The sequence below is a fragment of the Camarhynchus parvulus genome, chromosome 2 (assembly GCF_901933205.1).
Source record: "Camarhynchus parvulus chromosome 2, STF_HiC, whole genome shotgun sequence".
NCBI classification, from domain to species: Eukaryota; Metazoa; Chordata; class Aves; order Passeriformes; family Thraupidae; genus Camarhynchus; species Camarhynchus parvulus.
The window spans coordinates 24,344,267-24,370,916 of record NC_044572.1 but is presented as its reverse complement, the minus strand read 5'-3'; the positions used below and the strand labels follow the sequence as shown (position 1 = coordinate 24,370,916).

General features: G+C 38.1%; 1 protein-coding gene across 1 annotated transcript in view; it reads right to left on the bottom strand.

Annotated features, from left to right (window-relative positions):
* The window catches only part of LOC115901451 (probable acyl-CoA dehydrogenase 6), a 75,498-nt gene that overhangs the window by 22,575 nt on the left and 26,273 nt on the right, over window positions 1–26,650 (bottom strand). Inside the window, exons 3-4 of the mRNA XM_030944125.1 lie at window positions 7,054–7,200; window positions 3,032–3,138 (exon numbers count right to left, since the gene is read on the bottom strand). Of these exons, the coding sequence (XP_030799985.1) occupies window positions 3,032–3,138; window positions 7,054–7,200 (254 nt within the window). The remainder of the gene's footprint in view (window positions 1–3,031; window positions 3,139–7,053; window positions 7,201–26,650) is intronic.

Here is a 26,650-nt window from a genome sequence, read left to right as displayed (position 1 = left end):
TTACATTAAAACAAGAAGTTCTGATGTGCAGGGAGAGTAATAGTTAAGCCCCTCCCTGGATATCAGCCTCTAGACAAAACCTACTGAATATTTGTATTAATGATCTTTAAAAGGACAGGAATACACTAATGAAATTTGTCTGTGACATAAACTTGGGAGACATCACCAACACAGACAACTGAAGTATGGCCCAGCAAGAAAGGAATGATCTTGAGTTTTCAAATTCAACATGGCAAGTACGAGTACTCAGACACAAAGTAGTAAAAGTGATTGCTAAATCCTGCAATGTTTCAATAGCAAACTGGTAATGAGGATGATCCACAGTTAATCACAGGATTCACAAGTCTGCAAGCTGTTGTGTAACATCATGTATTGGAGAGTAATACTTCTGCCAGGGTTGGAAATGTATTTGTGCCATTAGAGACACCACGTGGAATTCTGGGGTTTTATGCTCAGAAAAGACAAACTCAATCCTGAAAAGCAGAAAGGCTGGATTCCACTGAGACAAAATGGAGCAAGATATTTATGTTGAAGAGGTAGATATGAACAGTGTCACTAGCTGCAGATAACTGAACACAACTGGAAGATAGAGGATGTGTGTGAGAAAAGTGTTTTCCATGATGTGGTCTTGCATATACCCACAGACTACATTCTATAAATTGTGGAAACGGAGTGAGATAGAATGTGACAATACCATTCAAACTGACACAAATGTTTATGCTTTGTAGCACCAGAATCCTGAAATTAAAGACAGTTTTTGTACCATCTGTACTGTTCTGTTTTTCCTTCTCAAGCCAACTCTGCGCTAGTTTTGGTGCACATGGTCACTACTATGGACAATATAGAATAAATACACTTGAAAGCAGACAGGTGTTCCTTCAAATTGACATGAATTTTGTATTAGACTAATATACATAGTCCTTTTTGTTCTGTTGAATTCTGAATAAATTAGTTTGAGGCACATTTCAGTTCTCATGTTAACATCATTTTTGTTTTCTGTGTTCGTATCACCTTCAGTAATTTTGGAACTGCAGGAAAAAATGTTGGAGATACCTTACTCTGTGCCATTCTTCAGGTTAAAATATACTGGCTCACATGGCAGAAGCACGTCCCCAACCTTCACATGTGAACAGCTGCCATGTCCCTTCACTTCTCTTAGGGACACAAACATCCCAATAGCACGAGCAACAAAAGGAAGCACCAAGTGCAGTTTCACACACCTCAGTCTGCTTTAGAGCTGGGCCATCTGGAGATGGTGCAGACTGGTGCCAGAACACAAGCTATTGTTCATCATACCTAAATTGTCTATTTAATTGCCATTCAGAAGCACTGTAAACTGGATTTGGCATTAATATCAGAGATCTACTCTTCCAGGACAGGGGAAAAAGTATTTTCATTTTATCCTGCAGTGTGTCTCCAAGCTGCAGCATAGGTTCAGTAGATAATCCTCTTTGATTCCAAATTGGTTTTTAACTGCATTCATCTAAGTGCATCATACCACTTTAACTAGATGATAAACAAGATGCTGTTCAAGGAATATTTATGTTACTTATTATCTGGAACCCTGCATCAAAAAAATTAAATTCCTATTTAGAATTTTCTGATGATCATCTAATTAAACTAGAGAGGCATTTATTAAAATAAATGATGTTGTATTTCTTATATTAGCAAAATTCAAATTCATAATTACTTTAATAAATAAATTATTAAGTGCTATTATAAGATTTATTAATTAAATCCTAATAATATTTAAACTATAACAAGCAATAATGCAGTTTAAATAATATTGAAATTTAATATTTTGAATTTATTATTTATAATTAGTAAGTATTATTAGTAAGTACTATTTAATAAACACTAAAGTTATGGAATTCTTCTTATGAATAAATTCAATTAACCCAGAAAGGAAAACAGCAGTAAAATATGCAGGAAGATTTAGTGCCATTATTTCATTATCCACATTAACGTTCTTGAAATCTACCTGCTGCAACCTTGCTCGAGCACTGGATGTTTATCTGTTTGCCTTGAAAAAACAACAGGAGTTTGCTCATGGAGATGGATATAGGATTCCTCGGATAAAAAAAAATGTCTGTCATACATTGGCAAGCTTGTCTGCAGGAAGATGTCTCAGTAATTTGTAAGAACACAATATGGTCAATTTGGCCATGCTTTGTCCAACAACTAAACCTCTAAAACTGTTCACTTATGAGTCCCTTTTCTGTGAATTCCATGATTCATTAGCAGAGGAGACATATTTTCTTTTTCTACTGTATCTTCTTTGATTTAATTTTTCAAATTTTCTACTGCCTCAGGCACTTCAGAATAATAGTTTCATTTCTCGTGGTTTCTAAACATATTCTCGCACTAAAAAAAAAAACAGTTGCATGTAAAGTAACTAAATCATAAAGATAATAGATTTGACATTGCAAATTCTTCATTAGCTCTAAATAAAGCAATCACCAATTGAGAGATATTTTTACTTCACAGGAATGACAGAAGGGGCCTAGGTGAAGGATGAACAAGAGGAAATCATTCTGAAAGTGATGCCATCATTTTCAGAACAGAGAGGCTCTGTAGTTTCCCCCCATTCAGCGGAGAGGTCTTTGTCAAGGCAGCCCCAGTTCTAGTGCAGCTGAACAGGTTCTGTTCTCTGTCAGGACATCTAGAGTTGCACCACTGAACGTGGCTGTGCAGACGACGAGGTGCTGGAGTGCTCCTGCCAGCAGTGAGCCTGGACAGAGCAGGACAGCACTAGAAGAAAACTGGGGCCCGCAAAAAATCTGTTGTGCTCAGCCTATACAAGATTACTCCATTGATTCACCTGACAAATACGTCAAAATTGATTGCTTTTGGATGCATGAGAAGGATGTGTTGTATTCCTAGAATGCTACTTTTTGCCCTCACCACACCAGACTTTCCTTCCTTTTGTTTCTTACAAAGGATGGAGGCAAAGTGAAAGGTCAGGAAAAACAGATCCTTTCCATTAAAACATCAGGCTGTCTAAAACTGACAGTTTGCTAGGTTAACTTACTTGCAACATCTGACCCAGCTCCAGCTTCACTGATTCCCAAGCAAGCCACAAAATCACCAGCTATAGCTGGTACGAGGAACTGTTTTTTCAACTCCTCAGAACCAAACCTGCAACGACATAACAAAAAAATATGATATTAAAACCCTATGAAGGTAAATTTTATTAGAAGTTAGTTACAAATTTTGTTCTACCCACAAGTTTTCCTATGACTGGGTAAAAGCTGTCCCAGAGCCAAAAGATAGAATAAATACCCTCCAAAGCTGTGATTCAGAGTCTTCACCAGAAGTGCAGTCACAATCATTTCAAAGTCGTTTTAAAAAGTGTTCAGGCATCTTACTCCCACAGAAACATGTGTCTAGATGGCCAAAATTTATCTTCATGACTGTTGTTTAAAAGTTCCAGATCTAAATAAACATAACCCCTGAGGATTCCTCTCAATGCTCCTGCACTATTCTGCAACCACCAGGATGGAGGACCTGGTCTCCTTTTTTTTGCAGCACCTCTTTGCAGGTTTTAGTGGTGACTGAAAACTTTTGACATGAAATGGCCACTATCTGCAAAGACCTGTATTTAAATTAATTATATTTCATATCTACATTTAAATCACACAGTAAAATCCATTAATGCTCCTTCCAGCTGTTCTTTTATCTCCACAAAAATAAAAGGGAAAACAGCAAACTGTGGATGGTATTTTAACACAAAAATTTCACTTGGCTGTATGTAAATTCAGTTAAGAGGCACACGCTGTTTTCCTGCTGTTTAGAAGACTGTATCCATTCAAGATATGCTACATCTCATTTCATGCTTGATTTTGTCCTAATTAAGATTCACTAATTTCTTCTTGCAGTGTGAATGGTGAGTTCATGGTCTAGTTCTCAGACCTTTCTTGTGTGACTGAAAAATTCCTTGGGTCATGAAATATCTTATGTGTCCACGAATCCATAAATTCAGGTTCCTCCTCAGCCTCCTCTTTGTTGTGAGGCTTCTCAGCTCATCATCACCACTCATCTCCTTAGGCTCCTGGGGCTTCCTTCTAAAACATTGTCCCAGTACTTCCAAAGGAGTGGTGCCATTCAAGCTAAGACTAAGTCACCCCCTCCAACCAGCCCTGGCACAAAGGACATGGGACAGCCAGAGAACAGACTGGGATCTGGCAGACACTTCCATTTGGTGCACACAAGGAGCTTAATTCCTAGTCCTGTCCCTGCTGAAAATCACAGCAGCAATCCCAAATAAATAAAAGAAGCAACTTTGGAGTGCCTACTCTTTCCTCTAGCATACTGGAACAAAGTACCAATGTCTGTTAGCCAGAAAACTTTGTTTTTTAATTTTCCATGGGGCTTGATCAAGTATGGTTAGCTGCACATTCACCAGTCAAAAAAAAAACCCCGAACAGCCCAACCAACAACATGGAAAATCAGATTATGAGAGCAGATAGTGGTGATTTTTGGCAATGCTTTCTAATGCTTGAAACTTTCCTAACCTTTAGCATTTCAACAGAGGATTTTCACAGCAAGACTCTGCTTAGAATAATATTTTTAGTTTGATGTGTTTCTTTGTTTTGAGTTCCAGAAAACAGTTGAGTTCTTTCCAAAAATGTGGTTATAGAAGATGTTATTTTGCAGTTTAAAAAAAAAAAAAAAAAAAGCTGGGCAGCACCATATTCAGAAGATGGTGGGTCTCTATGCCTTGCAGGAGACAGCTAGCTTCTTGCTCAGCTGCTAGCTTTTGTGTTAAAAAATATGTCGCTTTTGTAAAATTCTACCCATCTTAAATCTGCTTACTATTTGCCTATGAACAACAGAGAAAAAAAAAAGTGAAGTTTAGTGCCTACTGCTGAGATAAGCAGCTCTACATTGATTTGGTATGACTGCAGATGTGACATCCTACAGGCATGTCCATAAACTCTGGGAAATGTCTATAATTCACTGCCTCAGCTAGGAGCTGCTTTCTCCACTCTATTTGCGGGCAAGAAGGGCAGTATTATATCTGAATGCATTTGAAAGCCCTGGCAGAAAGTTATGCTCCAAACCACCAAAGGCCAGATCACTGCAGACAAAGCATTTTCTATTTAGTTCTTAAATTTAGAGATTCCTGTATTATATATTATATATCTATATCCCATAGAAAGATTTAGAAATTCCTGTAATTCCCAGAATCCCCTGCTTAGGGGATTCTGGGAATTACAGGAATCACATTCATGGAGTTAGTTTGTAGGTACACTCAATATGTGCTGGATGAATGCTGAACAAAGTCCAAGGTTATGAAAGCCAACAAAGAGCTACAGAGGCTTTTTTAGGGGTTGATGGTTGATTCCCACATCATTATTTGATTTGTGCAACAATGCACAGCCAAGATGCAAAATCTGACTTATCTCTACGAACGTGTTTAGAATCTCCATGGTACACAGATACTTTTAGAGAAACCATCCAGGACATGGGTGCCATTTGAATCCATGACCCAGGACAAGCAGTTGGTCTTCCCACTACACAGCATGAGGTAAAGAGGCATACAGGCAAAATTTCCTGTAGCGACCAGCTTTCTCTTTTCATCACCAAGTCTCACTTTTACATGTGTGTGTGGGGCACACACATTGTACTGTATAAATAGCCAGTGGAATTGGCTCAGCAGTGGGGGAAAAATTCAGTAATGCAGATACAAACTCAATTAAAGAATTCATCAAGTTAACAACAATTTCACTGTTATTTTCCAAGAACTTCCACTTTCGGATTTCACTAGCACAAATATGCATAATTTCACTGTTTTACTACAGCAGAACAGAGTAACAGAAGGCCAAAAAACTGCATTGGAACAAAATCCCATTTTCTTTTGCCCAGAGATTTGCTTTATTTCCTTGAATAAAAGGTTGTCATGGTGTCAAGGTAGTACTGTCTGAAGTCTTCTAAAATACTGTTCTTATACTCAGTTGGACTATAGCTAAGCCACTGTTGCAAGAGACACACTGAACTCCATGCATTTAGCAAGGTTTTGTTGCATTACACAAAGGAGAAGAAAACTTTAAGAAAAATCTGTTGTAGATGAGACCTGCAAAGTCACACATACAGCAGGATAAGCAAATGTCAAGGGAATAGAGCTTATATTTCAGACTCTTCAGTAGATTTACAGGCATTTCCATTCAGAATGGGGAAAAAAAGTCAACAACTCCCTAAAAATTATCAAAAAATCCCTAAAATGTTCTTCTGAGTGAAACTTCCCTTCTTGTATATCTGTTTAGTGCAGAGAAATTCCCAATTTCAACATAATTATTAGAATTTAATTCCCACCCTTATCCTCCAGAATTTTAGATGTATCCATATTCCAGGGGCAAACTGCTGGATCAGCCATTTGCCCTACTCTAGTTTTAAGAACTGCTGTTCTGACACAGAATATCTGCAAAACTCCTACATGAAGAAGGTGGTAACTTTTTTTGAGGGAGGAAAAAGCCACAAGAAATCAGATTAAAAAAATGCAGGAGCCTAAATGATTGTAGGTGATTTAAATGGGAACACTGACGTAGCTGATGATAAAAATAAAAATTATTAATTGCCTAGAATTTAGGCATATTTAGGAAGCATGATATATGTGCTACAACTTTAGGACTGACACCTTGCAAAGCTGGAAAAAGAGCAAGTAAATTATAAAACAGAATTAGACTGATCCTAATCCTTACAACTAAATGCATCCTTAGTATTACTGCACTGGTATATAAGAAAAAAGACAAACATGAACAAATTGGATTCTGGAATTCAAAATTTTTAATTGGCTGTGGTACCAATATTTCATGTTTGTAAACATATCATCTACTACTCAACAAGGTTTATGTTCTAACATATAACCAATATAACTCTAGCATTAAAAAAAAAAAAAAAAGAGGAAGTATTTTCTCCCCTAAAGCAAACTGGAAGAAGTAGAGAGTAGGTTCTTTCCTCAGGCATTACTGAGTAGCAGTAAATCTACACAGTATTGTTTTTTCTACTCGTGACAATTGCGTTTTAGGCTAAACCAAACTTTCTGAAAATTACCTTGTAAGAGCAGGGGTAGCCATGCCAGTTTGCACTCCAATGGCCATGGGAACACCTCCACAACGGATATTTCCCAGCTCTTCTGCCACTGCAATATTATAGGAGAAGTCCAAACCCATGCCGCCATATTCTGAGGAAAAAACAAATCTGTGATTCTCATATTCTAGACTGGCATAAGCAACAAGAAAAACAGCAAAAAAATGATGTTGTTACTGCAAAGATTTGCCAACTGCCATTTATCAGCTAATTTTTAAGTATTTGACAATTACCAGCTTCCCTTTCACAAAAGCAATACCACACTATTCTCTACAATACTGAGAATTGAATTGAGAATGACACCTGCTCTAATTATCTATGTGCACGTCACACCAGCTCAGTATCCTAAGTAGCCTCATTACTTTTACTGGAAACAGCAGGAAGAAGTGACATGCTATTGTAAATGATACCAGAAGGCAAAATTATTCTTTCCAACAGCAAGGTCATATGAACAAATCACACCACAAGGTAATAAGTGATTCTATTTCCCCATGATAACACCTGACACCCGCTCTCATCACACAATGCAATCCTCTTTCTCAGACACAGCAGCCAAGTCAGCATGGAGCGCGACCACACGCAGGTCGTGTTTCTACTCTGAAGTACTGCTGTAGCTCAAAATTCATGTTAGACACAACTGCAGTACAGTTTATTCCACACCCTGCATCCAGTCTGTGCAGTGATTAAAGCACTCTTGTTCACAGGGAGCTGACAAGCTGGGGTGCTGGCCTGGTGCCAGCACAGCCCATTGCTGCCCCTCTCCCCCCAGCATTCCAGTCTGAAAATTCAATTAAAGAAGAAATTATTCTTCACCTCATTCCCATGCCCAGTGCTGATAAATCCACTACATAGTGAAGCACAGAAAAAGGCTACATTGCTATGATGGATGAGGTAATTTTTTAGCTGTGTTAAATAGCTTATAGTCCAAAGGAAATACGGTGAGAAAGTGAAGGTTAAGGTTACTACTTGACGTCATTAGTTGACTGAGCAGCTTTGATTAGATAATGCTGCCTCTTTTTTTTTTCTTTTAGCTCCTTTGAAGACCAGCTAAGAAAATTTCAAATAAATAGATACAAACCCTCACCCCTCACACACACAATAAGGGGCAGATGACCCTCGCCTGTTTTCACTTGCTGACCTCAAACACTGAGCACACCCTTCACTGACCTGCTCTGAAGTTTTCAAAAAACACCATTAAATAAAGGTCAAAACACCAAAGTGCATAGAAACATGGGGCTTTGCATGCCATCATCTGTTTCCTAAACCCAAAAAACCTATCTTTGTTCATCCTTTCTTTGCTGAAAGGAAAAACACAATAGGAAAGGCAAAGCATAAAGTTTGGTTTCCAAAAAACATTTATCTTTAGGTCATATTGAATAGTCTAGACTGTCAGAATTAAAAAAACTGCTACTTTTCCAACCTTTTGCTTGAAAATAATGTTTCTTAAAAATACAAAATTAAAGTTCCTACTGGGAGCTTAAGCAGTACAATGAAACATCAGCAATATGGAAATGTGTTTAACATAACAGATAATCTCATTTTCTTGCCTTTACATAGCCCCCATCAAGAAATAAATGCTTTGAGGAGCAGTAATGTATGTGCCTGTAAAGGCAAGACTATTTAAAGATATCTGGCATGAGAGAGATTTTGTTAATCTGGAATGGATCTATAGCAGAATTATAATAGAAAACCTCAGTTCTGGCACCTCACAAATCCTTTTCATTAGATTTTTTAAATTTTATTTTAAATCAGTCAATGCTTTTATTGTCAGACTACTGTTATTACTGATTTTATCTTTAGTTGCGTCTACGAGGCAGTTATATTCCCATCTTTCACTTAAATTTCACAGATCAAAACCTTAGTTTCTTTTGATTTATCCAAAGTAACTTCCCAGGAGGAATGTTATGCACAAAACTGACCCAAAGAAGGCTGCTTTATCCTAGTATCCAGCTTAGAGACGTTCTTTGTCCATACCACAATCCATTGTATACGACCACATAACAGACTCTTCTTGCTCTCATTTGAGATAAATTACTAAGCAATACACTTTAAAAACAAAATACTGAAAAAGGCCAACTTTTAAAAGGATAAGAATGAAAGAATTTCTGACCAAAGGGAGTAAAGGAGCAGAATGAAGCTTTGGGAGCTGAAGGTGGAGAGGGAAGTCCTGCTGGGCAAAGAGATTATAAAATCCCAAGACTTTATAATCTGAGGATAGATAACACAAGAGACAACCACAGATGCAGGCACGAAGGGCAGAGGCAAATGGTAAAACCATTAATCAGACCACACCTAAGCTTTCATCAGTTCTGCTCCAGGAGCCAAGAAGTTAAAGTTTCATGGAGAAATGTGAGTGATTTGATGGACAATGATAGGGAATGTCTTTTTGAGCCCCAAATACTTTATCAAGGTCGAGATTGATTTGTCAGTGCAGTCTGTGCCATTATTACCCTGGTAATCCAGGTAACTTAGGCCATGGCTAAACACAGGTATGTCCCCTCTTTGGAGAACTGGCCCTCTACAATGAGCCAGGCTGCCAGTGGTGTCACACACAGCATTAGCAGGCAGTGCTGGCTACAAGCACCAAAGAAATTCCCTTTTTTCCTCAGTTCCTAGTGGCAGCCTGGTGCTCGCAGACCCACTGCCAGCACTCCAGACAGCGATTTTGGGACTGCTTAGAGCACATTTCCCTCCATGTCATGGGACTCAGCTCTCAATCTGTGACAAAACCACCAAGCCATTCTTATTTCCATCCACTTCAGTGATGATGGTAAATTTTTATGAAATTAATGTGCAATTTTTAATTGGAACAGAACTTACTCTTTTTCGGAATAACTCTTATTTGCAAAAAAAGGCAAAATGCTCGTGGTGGTACGTTTGTATTTGCCAGTCTCATCGACAAACACCACTTCCTGGAAGTATCTGTACTATGATGTAATGCTAATAGGTCAATTAAATTTTAATTCAGAAGAGCAAACACCATGCCTAACATAGGAGTGAAAAATTTTGGTGACATTTTTGGTGAAAATCCATAGTGAAAGAAACCAAATAAATTCCAGACTTGATCGCTTTACAAATATACCACCCCCCCCCAATTTCAAAAAATAAACAGCAAAAAGCCCACACCAAAAAAAACTCAACATCAAGAATAACAAACTATATTTAAATATTCACATGTAAAATATTTCTGGGGTAAATATTTCATTTTACTTTAAAATGAGACGAGGGACCTTTAGAGAATTGTTTGGCTAAATTACCAATTTTAATTTGCAAGAAAATTAAAGTAACAAAGCACAAAGTAGATTAAACTAGGCAGGAAGTCTAATGCACTATTGCTTTTATAGCTGAAAATGGGTAGAAAGAGGCAACTCAGCTATGTTCAAATTGTTACAGTTTTGATGATAATAGCACAACTTCCATCTGTTAAATGGCCTAACATAATATCTCATCCATTGTTGGATTTCAGGTTCTTTTACAAAGCAATTAAAATATAAGGCCCAAAGCAGAGAGCACAGGAACATACAAATAAATAAAGATTCTGCACTGCAGCCCATGGGCAGGACCCAAGCTGCAGGAAGGAAAAAGTGTGAGGAGGAAGGAAGGGCAGAGAGGATGTGCTATGGACTGACTAAAACCTCCCATCCCCATCCTGCTGTGTTGCTTGGGGTGGGGAGTGAGGTAGATGAGTCAGGAAGGAAGAATGGGAGATGAACCTGGGAAGAGGATGGTGGAACATCTTATTTTAATTTGCCTTTGCTTCTCACCACACACATCTACTTTAACAGGCAGGAAATTAAAATAATTTTCCCCCTGCCAAGTCTGCTTTTTACTGCGATGGTAACTGGTGGCCAGTCTCCCTGACTTTCCTCGACAGCCAGGCCTTGGCATTGTATTTTCTGCCCTGTCCTGTTGAAGAGGGTGAGTGAGTTAGTGGTTGGCCAAGATGAACCTATCACACCATGGTCAGTATATTAACCTATTCCTTTAAATTGGATCTCTGCTTTTCTACTAACCACCACCATCACATTATTTTAACATTCCCCAACCCACAAAAGCTCCTTATTTTATACAGACCAGCAAATTTTTACATGTCATGTTTGTAGATCCTGGCAGTGGAATAGGTATCCAAAAGAACACAGTGATTCTTAAAAAGCATTGCTTTTAAAAGACACAAGTGTACATTCTACTAAATCTGACAATTTCAGGTATCAGGAGTTTTACATATGAATTTAGGGTAGACAGCACAAATGATGCCCAAAACTACAAGTAAGAGAGCAAGACATGATCTCTAGTTGCAACAGGTCAAAATGGAAGCACTGGTGATAAGACCAGTTTAAAAAGACAAGACCAGTTGGAAAAACAAAGGCACAGAAAGTCTATGAAAAAGGAGTCATAATGGCAAACGAGAAGCTGAAGTCTTTCATATAATCATTTCACTTTTGTGAAGACCAGAGCATTTCTTGCCACTTGTTCAAGATCCCTGTTCAAATATGACTGTTCCATGATGAGACAGGCTTGAAGCCTCTAGTCAAAAATTTGTAAGAGTTTACAAGTGTCTCTATTTGGAATTTGCTTCTGAACCCCGTCTAGTAGCTGTTAATGGGAATGACAATATCTGTGGTGAAAACAGTCTGTAAGTGAATTGAAGCAAGGTGAAACAGGTGGTCCTCACAGTATCTTAAAAATGTGAGCCTGGATAAAGGGATGGTGATAACACAACGCAGCTGTATCCAGAACTCCATGTTAAATGCTTAACTTATATAATTTATCTTGTTTGTTTACATACTTTCCAAAGTTTCAATGATGTGTACCTACACCAAAGAAAATCACTCAGTATTATTTCTACTCTGGGCATCTACCTCAGTGCAAAAAAAACCCCAAATATGTGCTCTCATATTTGTGAAAGACAAAGCATGAATCAAATCCCAGTTTGGAGATAGGTCTGAGAGACTTCTATATTTGACATTAGGATGACAGAGCTAATTGCTAGTTTTCATCACAGCCTTCAATTTTAAATCAACAGAAGCAAAATTTAAGTGCTCAAACCTTGTTTACCTGTCATAAATATGGTTCAAGAATTTCAACTCCAGAGAAGTACAAAGTGCCTTGAGTCTACATAACTGCAAATGTCATCAGGTAGGGCAGTACAGAAATCCATATAATAATTCTTTTCCTTTGCTTTATATTGAAGGGATTTAAATTACCAAGGGTGTACTCTCTGTCTTGTGGAAATATCCCATAAATCCATTCTGAAAAGTTGAGACTGATGAAGTTCAGAAAACACCCCCTGCCTTCTTGGTTATTTGCATCTGGCTGGCTGTAGAGGAAAAAACCTCTCATTAAGAGTAACAGAAAAGCTGTGAGTCCACTTTAGTCTTGTTGAGATTAAGACATATGTATTTTTGGGCTATTTTTTCCCCCCAGATCAATTCACAAAAAATCAAAACAAAACAACAAACTAAAAAACAACAAAGGAAAAACCTCCAGACACAAATAAACCATTGTAACAGATGGAAAGTTCCTTTTAACAGATTACCTTAGTAAGAGAGACCAAACTCCCCTAGTTTGAATGAAATTTTGTCCCAAACCAGGAAAAATTATAGTGCTTCACGATTTTATTTGGTTGATCCTAGAAAGATCACAGTCATCTTCAGTACTTGCTCTCTCACAGAGCAAAAATTTCAAGACGGGTAAGGACTTACTCTGCTAACCAAACTTTTAGTATCACTCATGATCCAGTAGCACTCGGAAAAGGAAAAATATGGATTGGCTTTTCATTACTTTTCAAGCACTCATGGCTGGCACCACAAGTAGAATCCCAAGAGCAATTAATAATGCAAAATGTGTGTTCCTGCAAAACTCCTTCTATATTCTGTATTATTCTGTACTGTATTCTGTATTCTGTTCCTTCTTGCTACAGACATCATCACAGCTGCCACCACAGAAACTAAATTTACTGAGACAAATAAGGTGATTGGGTCTGTATAGGACTGTTTTAGATTAAGACAGATCTACAGTATAAAATAAAGGAGAAACTTCTCACAAAGTGTAAGGATAAAAACTCTCCTATAACACCACCACAAAATACCACAGAGGAACTTGGCAGTGCCTGCCACTGAGCAGATAAATATTGCCACTGAATAAATAAAGATAAATGCACCACACAGACCTGGCCCCAGCTAGGGACAGCATGGACATGTTTTAAAAGGGTTCAGAGCTGTATAGGACACTTAAAAAAGCCAGAGCAGTATATTATAAATCACCAAGTTGCCAACACCTGTACTTGCTACCCTCTGATTTCTAAAACATCCCTCAAAATTTTGTAAGTTTTCTTCATTTTCTAAGTGGTTATGCAGAATCACCCAGTGACATTGAGTTAGTAATCATATTTGCATAAAACATCAAACTCAGAAGATAATCAGAGCTTTTAAGAACAATATTACTCAAACCCCCAAAAATGTGTACAAACAATGTTATGGGGGAGGAAAAGCTAAGCTGCCCAGTACAACAGAATAAAATGTACACATGGCAACATAAGAAATATTAATGATGTAAAAGATGTAGTAGCCAAAAAAAAAAAAGAGGAAAAAGAAGATCCAAAGTGCACATAGCCACAGGAACCAGCTATTGCATCAGCTTGAAGCCAGAGAAAACCTTTAAGCAACCCCTGGTCACAGACTCCTCAGTTGTCTTTTGACTGGAGTTTTAAATGGAGCTTATTTCCCCCCACTCCGGTCTGATCCAACACCTGTTCCAAAGAATAGGAATTTAATTGAAATATCTTACAGCTTTTTCTTTAAGGTTAAAGAGCACAGATCTCAATTATTGTACATTTGAAAATGTCAGTCAAACTAAATGCCACAGCATAAAGAAAATGAAATAAACACCAAACACACAGAAAAATGAAGTCAAGAAATATAAAGGCTGACTATCACCCTTCCTGAGCTCCAGTTGAAAAGCCATGTTACTTCTCATGGGGATTCTCTTTGGGCAAGCTCATAAACAAATCATAGAACGCATTTCATAGATATCACCTTTGCAACCTGCCTGCTGCTTGGGATCAGTCAACCAGCAACAGCTGCCAGCCTCCTTATGTACATCGAGCACACACGTTGCTACCAGCCCACCCTAAGCTTTGCTTGCAGATACTCAAGTAAATTCTCTGAATCAGGCATATCCAGCAGTGAATGCTTGCTCTCCCCAGCTTGAAGGTGGCCACCCTTCTGATGATCAGGCCACCACTGCAGCAAATCCTCCAACAACATGTGTGTCCATTGCAGACCTCCTGACACAACCATAAGTCAGCCCTCAGAGGCACCAAAATCTGTCATCAGCATCTGTCAGCCCCATGTAAAATGTGCTCTTCCTCCCAAGAAAATGTCTGAACAGCTGCTCAGCTGTCTTAAACATATTTGTTCACATTGAACAGGTAATAATTAGTCCCACACCTGTACAAGGATGAAGCAGGTACGTCACCTTTATGTGTTGCTGGTGCTTCTATTCAGGACTCGTCCTCTCACATGGACTGCCACAAATTCCTACAAAAAGTTTATGCTAGTCTGCAAATTTTCTTCCAGTAGGATCTTAAGAGTGAATACACAAATACATAGTATAAGGAACACACAGTAATGCACAGACATTCAACCATCCATAGGTCAACAGGGAAAGAAAATGGGAATTGACTTATCAATGGGTAACCAACAGAGATACCCCAAAGAACATACCCCAGTTTAAGCACAACACAGAGAAGAGTAACAGGACTGAATATGAATATGTACATTTGTAAGGAATTTTTAAAAGCTGGATGAAAAGGAGTCACTGTACTCAGTTTTGTAGCTCTCTATAAACAAAAAAGCAGACTTACTGCTTTCATGTCTTTCAGACATCCAATTACTTTCATTCCTTTAAGGTATCAGGACATACAGTCAATATTAAAAACATTCTGTTTCTTCTGAGTTCCAAATAAATGAATAATTAAACTAAGAAGCAATACTAAGTGATTTAAGGATTACAGATTTATTACATTTGCTACTTATTAAAATTTCTATGCTAAGATTTAATACAAAGACTAAATATTTATCAGCTGAAAGCTATGTTTCATTTTATTCCCTACAAGGTGTTTTATTCCAGTCCAAGGTAATAAATAGCTTGATGGAAATTCACATTTGTCTGATATGAAAACTTTAGACACTTAATATGTCACACCCAAAGACATAAATTTTACTAGCTCACACTTTCAAAAAATTGCAATCTACAACAATCTACAAATGGAATTATAAATTGAGAATTTTAATTTTGGGCATGGGGAGGAGAAACTTAAAAAATATTAATTTGCAATAACTTTAAAAAAAAAAAGATTTCGTCATGTGTGGAGTGAATAATGAAATAAACTTTGGACATGCTCTGGAGCTAGCCTGGCCAGCACAGATGTCTTAGTTTAGAAGCAGCAAACTTGGAACAGAAGTGCACTGCAGGAGGTTTCCACAGGAATTCCTGATCAGCACAGACTTAAAGGACTAAATGACTTTCCATTAGAATTTCCATTCATGGCTTGTCCTTGAGATGTTGGGTCAGATACTGAGAAAAAGGTAACATGCCATCCTGGAATGCCTGCCACATTGCAGGTCCGCATAGACCCAGCACAGCCACAGCCAACAGAATATTAAAGAGACATCCATCAAGTAATGCTGCAGCCAGAAGCACACTCTCTGTCATGAGATAATTTCCTTGTTTATAAATTCTCTTCAGCTGGCAACATCTGCATCTGCATGCTGACACAGCCTTCAGCGTGGGCAGGGCTGGGGCCACCAGTCCCACAGCTCCTTGTCTCTGGCAGCTCCCAACCACTCACCCTGTGGACAGCCCATCCATCGTGCTGCTGGAGCACCTCCACAGGTTTCATTTCCCAAGGACAGCAGAAACCAAAGGAGACCATCTCCTGTATTTGTGATTGTTGAGAAACCTGACTGCTTTTGAAACTGCTTTCTGTTAGCAAAAGCAAAGCAATAAAAGAGTATTTCTAGCTCTGAGCAATGGATTGTGGTGAGCTCTTTGAGACAAAACCCAAATTTGCAGTTTTCCAGGAAGGGCAATGGGTTTGATCTCAAATGGGGAACAAAAGTCAAATAAAAATGAAGCAATCTGAGTATATTATAACATTAAATTGTATGCTTCTGTCAGGTGACCTTAGTTTTTCTTAAAGACACACAAAAGAAAGATCACAATAAAAACCATTTCTGGAGTAAAAAAAGTGTTTTTGCAATGTCAGAACAATGCCTTTCCCTTCATTTTCTCCAATAAAGTCAATATTTCATTAAAACTGATATGTTTCCATGCTTTCTCTATTATTGATAATTTTAATGGAGAAAAAATTTCATTGACAACTTTTATTTGGTTTAAGGAATGTGGATAAATGTTTTAAACCATATTCGAGAGCTGCAAATATCTGGCTCAGTTCTCATTTTTGCCTATGATTCTGTGTGCATCCTTGTCCTTAAGAGGTGTCAGCCAGACCATATAATGAAACAGATTATTCCTCTCTGTTTGTAGAAGAGCTGACACAACAGGATTCTGATCTGAACTGCTATATCCGATGTGAAATATGCTAGCTACTATTTTTATTTATGCTGACATTGTAGGGTGTGCTTTGTATGTGTTACTGGTCAAAAGAGAAAGGATTTTCAGTATAGTGCAAGCATACCACAAAAAAAATTCCCCATTCAAGATTATTTTCTTTAAAAGAACCTTCTACTCAGAGTGTTGTATTATTTCTATAAGAATTTCATCACACAATGTTGTCTCCTCCAAGCAATTATTATTGATCAGGATTATATTTTTCCTTCTCATAGATTTAGTTCTGAAATCAGTAACAAATCAGGTTGCAAAGCAATGAAAAGCAGGTTGTTCCCAGAGAGAATAACTGCACAGTTTGCAATTAAAATCACATCAAACTGCCTATTACACAGTTACCAGTGTGACACACTGGGGTCCATAACATGCCTAGAGATTAATCTAGGGCAAAAGGGAACAATGACATGGCTAAAGGTATCTGTAGAACACTGAGATGAGTTCAGAGAACCAACAAAACCTCCTCCCCAGAATATCCCTGTCACCTGCCTTGATTCCCAATCCTACCTGAATTATAATTAATGATCCTAAGAATTCTTGCACTCAGTAGTTAAATGCCCTATTACTATACGGTTTAGCTGCAAATTTTTACAACATAAATAGAATATAGACTTAGCCATAGCAAATTAAAGTCTGCAGTAAGGATGCATTTGCACTACTTGCTATTTAAACACTTAAGACTAAAGTCAGACCTCTCCCAGTTATGGATATTTACAGACCATTCAGGAAACCAAGACGGGTTCACCACTCACCTCAGTAATTTACTTTTTTTATAAGTATCTATACAACAAATTTTATTTCAAATTCTTGTTCTCAAAATATCACTCTAGTGTTACATAGCAATAAATGTGTATTTCATATTCAACATACTGAATATGTGGTCACATAGCAAATTTGTGAAGGAATTAAATTTCATTGCTTTCTCCAAGAAATTCTGAAAGGCAAATTACATTAAATCAACACATGCATTGTATTGTTATGGGATGTCCCTGAAATTGAATTTAAAATAATAGAAGCAAAACAATTTTTATTGAGGGAAAAAAAACCCACCTTCTTCATAGAAATTCAGAAATTATTCCAGAAGATATTTAAAAAACAATCTTAGAAGTATTGGCAAGTACCTGAATTATTATCTTTATGGCTCAATTATCTAGCCAATAGCACACCTTCCTTTCAAATTAAAACAAACAAACAAACAGGAAAACAACAACAAATGAGGGAGGCTGGAGTCCCCTCCACCTTCCACCTCCCAAGGACACAGATATTCCAGAGTCATCATGCCTTTCCTATCTCTCCCACAGATCTACATGTAGACAAAAAGTGGCGATGAGGGGGGAGGGAAATGGAGCCTTTTCGTGTAGGAAAAAGCTTTCGTCAAAACTACATATTGCTACTAATTTTTTAATTGGTCTTGTATGAAGGACTTTCTATTAGATCCACCTAATTGCAAAGAGTTTTTAAAGCACTTGCAACCATCCATCAGACACCTGGTGTTTATACAGTGTTATGTGCTTCTAAATGAGTAACTGAAACATCTGAAATAAAAAATAAAATACCATGAAAGTTATTGGCAACTAGTGTAAGAATCTCCAGAAACAAAACACACAATTAGAAAATTATTTTAATATATTAAGGCTTCTTGTCATGTTTTTGAGTTACATAACTTTACATCTCATAAGAGGCACTATTTTCGGAGGACACTCAATAGTCACAAACTATTTTCCCAATTTTCACATGCATCCATCTATCACTGCAGGCTTCTGTGGGCAGCACAGGCCTGTAAGAAAGGGAACTGAAGAGGATTTTATTACCATAGGCACCTTTTATCACAGTTAGCCATCTCATTGTGCAGCCACTGTAAGTAAGATTGCTGATGAATCCTTTGTTTCATGTGGTCTCCTGGACATTTCTGTTCAGAGAGAGAAATATTTTCCATCACCTCCTTGTTACTCTTAAACAACATCTCCAAAGAGCTTGCTGATAAGCTTTCCAGTATTCCAGAGGCACCCCAAAGAGGTGCTGGGCTAAATTAGTTTCCTCATTTATGGGCAGCACATGACACGGGAGGTGGCTGAGGCTGTGGGGATCATCCTGATGACGCACAAAGAGCCCACTGCTGCTGGACCCTTGCAGTTCCCCTGCAGCTGAGACACTGTGGGCTTTCCATGCTGCACAGCAGAGGTAGCAGATGTGCAGACGTCTGTCCTGGAATGGCTCTGGCTTAAAATGCATTTCCAGCACACATCTTGTATCTCACAGTCATGCAAAAATACAGCATGATCAACATCTCTGAGTACCCTTAGTCTGGTGGAGACACCAAGCCCACACTGACTCAGACTGTCTTTATAAACTGCCCAAGAGCCAGGAGAGCTGTTCAAGGGTGCAAAGCAGCTTTTTCATCAGTGTTAGCATGGTCAAAGTGCAGAGTGAGATGCTGAAAAAACAAAGTGCTATATAAGCATCTGTAATGTGACCCATTCTGAAGCTTCTGCAATGTCTCAGACAAAACTATAACAAATGTATTACAATTTATAATAATTGTGAGCATGCTGAGCATACTGCACATCCTTTCAGCGCTGCATTATTATAATCCTTTTCCTCCTTAAGAACAATTTGCTAACTTATTATGATTAATCCAGTGCATAGCATCTCTCAGCATGAGGCAGGCCCAAACTGAGTGATTCTGGCAACAGCAAATTATGGTGAGCAAAGCAGCAGTGACTGTGCCTCCTTTTTCCCAACTACATCATTGTACAGAGCCACAAAGAATGAGAAAGCCCACACCAAAGACATCAATTTATGCTCAACTCTCACCCTGTGTTTAAAATAGTTGAGGAAAGGACAAATACATTGTTCATTGAATAGTGAACACTAAAAATTAGCAATAAGCTTTAAGACCAAGCTATACATCGTTGAAACAATGAAAACTTACATGACCAATTCCTCACTTGTAAAGCTGGAATTCTCTTTCCATTAAAAAAGAAAACAAACCAAACCAACCAACTAAAAAACAACAACAACAACAAAGGGAGGGGGAAGTGAAATGAGTTTTTCCATCTGGAAAAGATCACAGCATCTTCTAGGCTATAGCCTCATCACTTCAAGTCAGGTGACATAAAACAAGTAAAACATGAATGAATGCATATCTCAAAAATCTCCAACACAGAAGCAAAGGAAAAGAAAGAGCTTATTTATTTTACTCTCATTTATGCAAACATAGTATAACTGTAATGATTGAGCTTATTTCCCTTACACTACCAAGCCTCAATAAAGAATTGTTTCTTGTTTGAAATCTCAAACTGTGGTTAATCCTGTTTTCTAAATTTTGGAGTAGCACTGATAAAGTATGAACTGAGAGCAATTAATTAAAGCAAGACATGAAAAATGCAGCAAATACAAATTCACCTAAATAGCATACTAAAAGACAGACCTTAGTAATTACATTTTCAAACCAAACCATGTGACAATTCTCTGCATTTTAAGGAGGTTTACATGAAAGACTAGATACATATTCCTGTTGCACAGATTTTTCTTATGTGTTAGAAGTATTGCCATGGAAAGAAATAGAAAATCCCACAAAAGAAACCCCAACCTTTTACCATTTTAGGGAAATTGCTGTTTGGAAGCTTTGCTGCTGCAGACTGAGCTCACCCACACTAATGTTTTACCTCTGGAAAATGTCTTCCACTTGCAATTTAATTGCAATTCACTCTGTGAGATTTGGCTTGCTTCTGACTTTGTGTTGGAGTAGTTAGTGCTGTTGGAGTTCTGTTTAATCTTGCCCTGCAGTTGAGAAGATGTGTGCAGCCTGTCAGCTTCCAGAAAACTTTAGGCTAAAACTTTAAGCAAAAGACAGGAACTAGCAAGTTTAACTGTGTTGGAATGAAGAGATATAAGAAACTGTCACTCTTATTTGAAAATGAATATGCTTGAGTAATCAAGCAACAAATTTTGATATGATTTTTTGTTTGTTTTTCATCTCACAGTGTATCCTTCCATGCCAGCTTTCCAGAGCTAAGATGTGTCTTCAGACAAATCCCATTCTCTGGTTTGTGTTTTCCATTCTAACCTGGGGTGAAACTGTTCCCTAATTTCTTCCTCAATGAAAAATCTTCATCAGTGTAAATGCAGCTTTGGGCACTGTGCTTCACTCAGTCCTGTTTCTTATGCTAATGAAGATTTACCTTCTTTATCCCACATTCATGATGTTTTTGGAATATCTTAGCAAGATGAATGGGCCTCATTGATCTGATTGTGTTGTTGATTACAAACACAGAAAAGGTGGAAGAATCCAAACCAAATTCATACAGACTTTACAGCAGGATCAGAAGACCCTTTTGTTTAGCCTGCCAGCAATGGAGAATGTGCCGCAACAAGGTTATATAAAAACTAATCAAATTGGAATTTAATTACTCCAAATGTTTCCCTGTTGACTCAATTTTAATTTTTTTTAATCTGACCTCTAACTAAGTTTCTCAACTGTGAACAACAGCCACAGTGCTGTGCTCTGCCAATTGCTAAGCAAAAAGCCCTCAGCTCCCCACACTGCCTTGCTGCCTCCCCTTGTCTTGACGGTCAGATTCTACTTAGAGATACAAGGCACTACCTGCTATCAGGTCTTTCCTGCTAAGGAAGAGAGAGGCCAAACAGTTGTACTTTTTATCTTTCATTTACCCATTCATCTACCTTCATTTTCTTATCTCCCTGCATAAGCATGGAAGCATTTTATATATCTTCAAAATAAATGGCCAGTGAGGCAATACAGCCCTGGTATTGTACTATCAAATTTCTTTTAAAATGCTTTACTACTTACTTTCCCTTAATGATGACAGCAGGATTTACAACACTAGTAAAAGACATGGAAGAGGATGGTGTGGAAAGGACAAAGTAATTTAGAAATAGTGCATTGCCTACAATTTTCTATTGTGATGTTTTTGGTCTCGATGACAAAGTAGATGCTGCAAGATAACTAACATGAGTATAAAGAGTAAGTCTCTTGATAAACAAGTTATGGTATTTTATCACAGTCTCAAAGAAGCCAAAGGAGAAAACAAAGAAGCTGAGAGTAGGATAATTAATTAACAAGGAACACAACAGAGGAAAAATTTCAGGGAAGCTCATGGAAAGGAAGACAGACATCTGGGGGCAGTGATGCTCACCATTGCAAAAAACAAGGGAGAAAGAAGTTTAAGAATAAAAGTCTTTTGTTTAAAATCTAGTTCAATGAAGCAAGGGGTGGAAGAGAATATGAATCCTCACAACCAACTTGGTATGTGCTTTAACTGGAGTTTCCTCCTGGAAAAAGCAAACAGTAAGAAAAAGCTTCTTTGGGGGCAGGCAGAGACTGCAGAAACAACCCAGCTCCACCACTCAGCTTTAACAGACTAGGATTTTTTATTGCCATCCCATAATCTTGTCTGATATAAGAATAGCCCCACGGAAATGGCTTTGTACAGGACAAACCTAACAGTGGGTGAGGGCTCACAGCTCTCTCTACAGAGACTGCAGCCCAAAACAGGTAAAGGTAAAGGCTTGGGACTTTCACCAGCTGGGACTCTCATTTTCCTTATCCCACGGTGAGGACTGGTTTGAAGATAACAGACTATCCCTAAGTGTGATAACCACTGTCCCATCTGCAAGCAGAAATCAGCAGGAGAAGGGTTTCTGACTCCTGGAGCAGCCACAGCTGTCACACTGTGGTGCTGCCAGCAGCTCTGCTGTTATTCCAGCCTAAACATAATTTATCTGGCTGTTGGCTTCGCCATCCCTCAGCCACACAATCCCAACTGCCTGGAGCAACAGAAGAGTTATGAAATAACCAGTGCTAAAAAGCGGCAGATTGTTTTAAATTACACCACAGTGTACTTCACTGGTTATGCTATCTCCCTGCAAAACACAGAGGGTCCCCACTTTTAACTATTAGAAGGATGCTTTTTAAAATCAATTTGTAAAATTTACACCAGCTCTTTAAGAATCCTTGTGGCATGAAAATATGCTTCCACTTTAAAGCTCCCTTTTTTCTAATTCTAATGGCCACCCTACACACTCTTTAATAAGTGTCACCAATCCCAACAGGGCTGTCTGAATAATATAAAACCAAACTAGATGTGTATGAAAATGTGTTCTGTCTCATATCCAAACTCTATACAGAAGTTTCATATTTGTCTGTTTAATACTTTATCTGTGTCTTTCACATGACCGAATAACAAAAGACATGAACAAAACCACACCAGTTTTGGTGGTTTGTTCCCCAAAATTTGCTTTAGAAATCTTTCCATGGCATACACTCTCTAACTTCAATGTGACTTAACAAGCTGTCTAGAGGGAGCAGCATGAAAAGTGAAGACTGATGGTTTCCTTACTTATCTTTTTCTGTTTACAGTTGAGATTATTTTCTCATTAGCATGATAAATGACTTAACATTTTCACTACTTTCAATGATGATATAAGCCAGGTTTATTTTACAAAGAAACAGAGCAATAATTTTGTATAAAATAAATATATATGTGATTGAAGTGTGTATAGCAAATAATCTGCAGTCAGAAATGGTCTTTTTGCCTGTTTGCTAATAGACAACAAACTAATAAATGTGCTGGAAATTGTTTAATAAAAACTTTTTCTGAACAAATGTATGGAGATTCTGAAGACAAGCTGCCTATTAGAAATACTAACCTGATTTTCTTTCATTATTCATACTCTTGCACTGTTCACTGAAAAGAGACATTTATATCTGTCTTATCTATAGAGATGCTTTTAATGATGATTAAAGACTTGAGGACATGAGAAAGCAAGCCAGGAACCTCTACAGAAGGTCCCAGAAGACTGAGTCCCAGTTCCATATCTTCTCATCAATACAAATGGTATGTCTCCACCAGTAAAGTTTCCAACTTTTGGTGAGAAGTGATAATCTCAGCATTTCACTTGCTGGCAGTTTTTCAGTCTGTCTTTCTCATTTTCTTCCACTGTCCTAAACAGGACCTCATTTCCTTGTTTATGCCAGACACTTACATTGTAATCACATGACTCTAATCACTCCATAGCTCAACTAGAGAGCTCCTAAATTGTTCCTACAGATCAATCCTTTGAGCTTTGTTAATTTCTTCCTTGACCTCATTAGTTTGCCAAAAACTTTCAGGCCAAGACATGCCCAGCTAATAGCTTCCATTCCAAATCTGTCCTCAATGTTAGTAAAATATGCAGTTTATTTAGTTTTTGTCCTAAGAGTTGTAGATGAAAATTCCCTGAAACACAGAAAAGATTGATTTCCTCTTTTTCGAGCTTTCACTGGTAATTACAATGATGACCTCTGCAACACAAGTGGTAAACAGATGCAGAAAGAAAAAGCAGCCTTGTAGCAAAGAGAAAGAAGGAAACAGAAGGAAAGAATGGGATAAAATTCTGCTCAAACATAAAGGGTAACTGCAAAACTCTTACAGCAGAACATGGTTCAGTGCTGCTTACTAAACTTAGTTCTTTCACTGTCAGAAGCAGTCCAGCACGAGAGTGAAGTTATTCCAACAGTCAAACAAAAAGACCTCTCAAAAATGTCTTTCTGGCTGATTAACAGATGGGTAAAAAATAAATCAAGATCACAGACCAAATTAAACTAAATAAAATACATTACTTGTCTCTAGCAGCATAAAAAATAGGTTTTTTTCAGTATTTTGCATTTGGGAAAAACAGAAGAATCATAGGAAACTAAGGTGAGTTAAAAAATTAAAAACTGATCTAAGTTTTTTTTATCATTATTATTATTGTTGCCACTAGACATGGCATGTGTGAGGAAAAGGGCTCTGTTGTTTCTACAGTTTTAAACAAATTAACCACAGCTTTCCTAGCCAATAACGCACACTGCATTAATTCTAGATAACAGACTAAAAGACACCTTACTTAAGATTATTCTCAATTGCTACTTAGGTTTTAGAGCAACCAAGTGCATGGAGATCCAATTTTACCCCAAGTAAGTCATCTTACTGTCATCAGATAAGAAGAGTGACAGAAACTGCAGACACCCTCACTACTACACACTCAAGTTGTTCAGTCTGCAGCTCCTCATGAATATTCTCATGAAAATAAGATACACTTCATCTCCTATGTGTTTCAGGAGACAGCACTGCTTCTTTCATTCCCTCCTGCAATGGGAGGTTGGGAGACAAGCATGAAAGCAGGCACAGTTTTGATGTCAGTGTGAAGAACAAACACTGAAAGTCCCAGTGCACGACTGAGATTTAACAGCAGCTGAGGGTCTCTGAAAATGCTGGGCACCTGCAGCAACTAATTTGGAACCCCTATTGTGTTGCAAACACAGAAATAAATCTTGCTAGTATTTTCCTATTATTTACTGCAGTATTTACTGCTGCACTGACTTTAATCAGGCAGAAGCAGGGTTCATGCTGCCATTTGAACAAATTATGGACAGAAAAGTCTAATTCCCACTTGGCTGCATGGCCAGACCCCAAAGCTGTGCGGTGGTTTCTCAAACAGGCTCTGCTCTGCCACCCACACCTTTTGCTGCCTGGCAGGGTTGCAGGTCTATGGGAAAACAACTAGCTGGGCGGGATTTGCACAGCACACTGCAGCAATGCTTCCATGCCTGCAAGTCCTCTGCTAAAAGTCACATCCAAACACTCAGCAAGATGCAAGACTAAAGTCTCAGGTGAGAACCAATGTACCAGCAGGAAAAATGGACAGCATTGTTTTGGAAAATGTAAAAAAAAAAAAAAAAAGCATAATTTTCCTTTTTTATTCTTCTAAGAGTGAGATCTAAGCCTCTGTGTCTTTACTGAAGTAACAACGAGACTCAGGTATATGCTCCTTATGACAACTTGAGACTCCTTAAGAAATGTTTATACAAAACCACAAGAGTTATGAAGCATGAGCAAGCTTCCTCACTTCAATCAAACTGGCAAGTTTACAAATCTCAGTAACACATTTCATCATACATTCATTGCAAGATTACAGTAATGCCTATCTGCCCAGAAGCAGGAATGGAAAACTTAAGAGTTTGTAATGCTTCACTGAAATTTTACTTGCTGATTACCAAATGAGCATCTCCAACTAGCAGTATGTCTACTTCAGGACACTGAACCTCTGAAAAACAAGACCTCCTCCACAGACTCCCATATCTGTAAATCCAGTCAGGAAAGAGCCTCAGAAAAATATGATGTTCCACAAGCAATACAATTATTTCACCATTTAAAATTATGGCAAAATAAAAATTGTTCATTAATTTAAAGACTGGAAAATGCATATGTCTGGATGATTCCCTTAGTCGTATGGTTTAGTTTTAGATAGTCCTGAGAGGGGCAGGGATCTGAACCCTGTGATCTTGTGGGTCCCTTCTGACTCGAGACATTCTGCGACTCTGTGATGTGTCACGATGTGCATATGCACACACAAACATGCATGTGCCATAAGACACACACTTGGTATGCACAACTCTGCACCAGCAACATGTCTTGCCACTCTGACTCATGTTTCAGACATGACTGAACACCACTGCTTGGGGCTGACCTGGTTCTCCCCGCAGGACGAAGGCCAAGCACAACATTGAGGTTGTTATGCCACTCCCCTCTTCCCTCTTTCAAAGGACAAAAGGGGTACAGAGAAAGATTTGGAGAGATTTGCCTAAGTCTGTACAGCCACGTCTGAGATTCAGCCTTGACATAAAACTGCACCCAGTGTCTTCACATGGACTGATCTCCTACCATTCCTATATCTGCAGGTTTGGGTAATTAATAGTCAGGTAATTGGTCTAATTAGTTTCCAATTAAATATTTTCAAAACTCACTGAGAATTAGTGAATAAGCCATGCTAATTAAATATTGAAGGAATAAGTGAAAATAAGCATCAGGAGGGGTGTCCCTGTGCTCTACTCCCAGTGCACAAAGGATTTAAGGGCATTTACTAGAACTCATTAATTGGATCTGTGAGC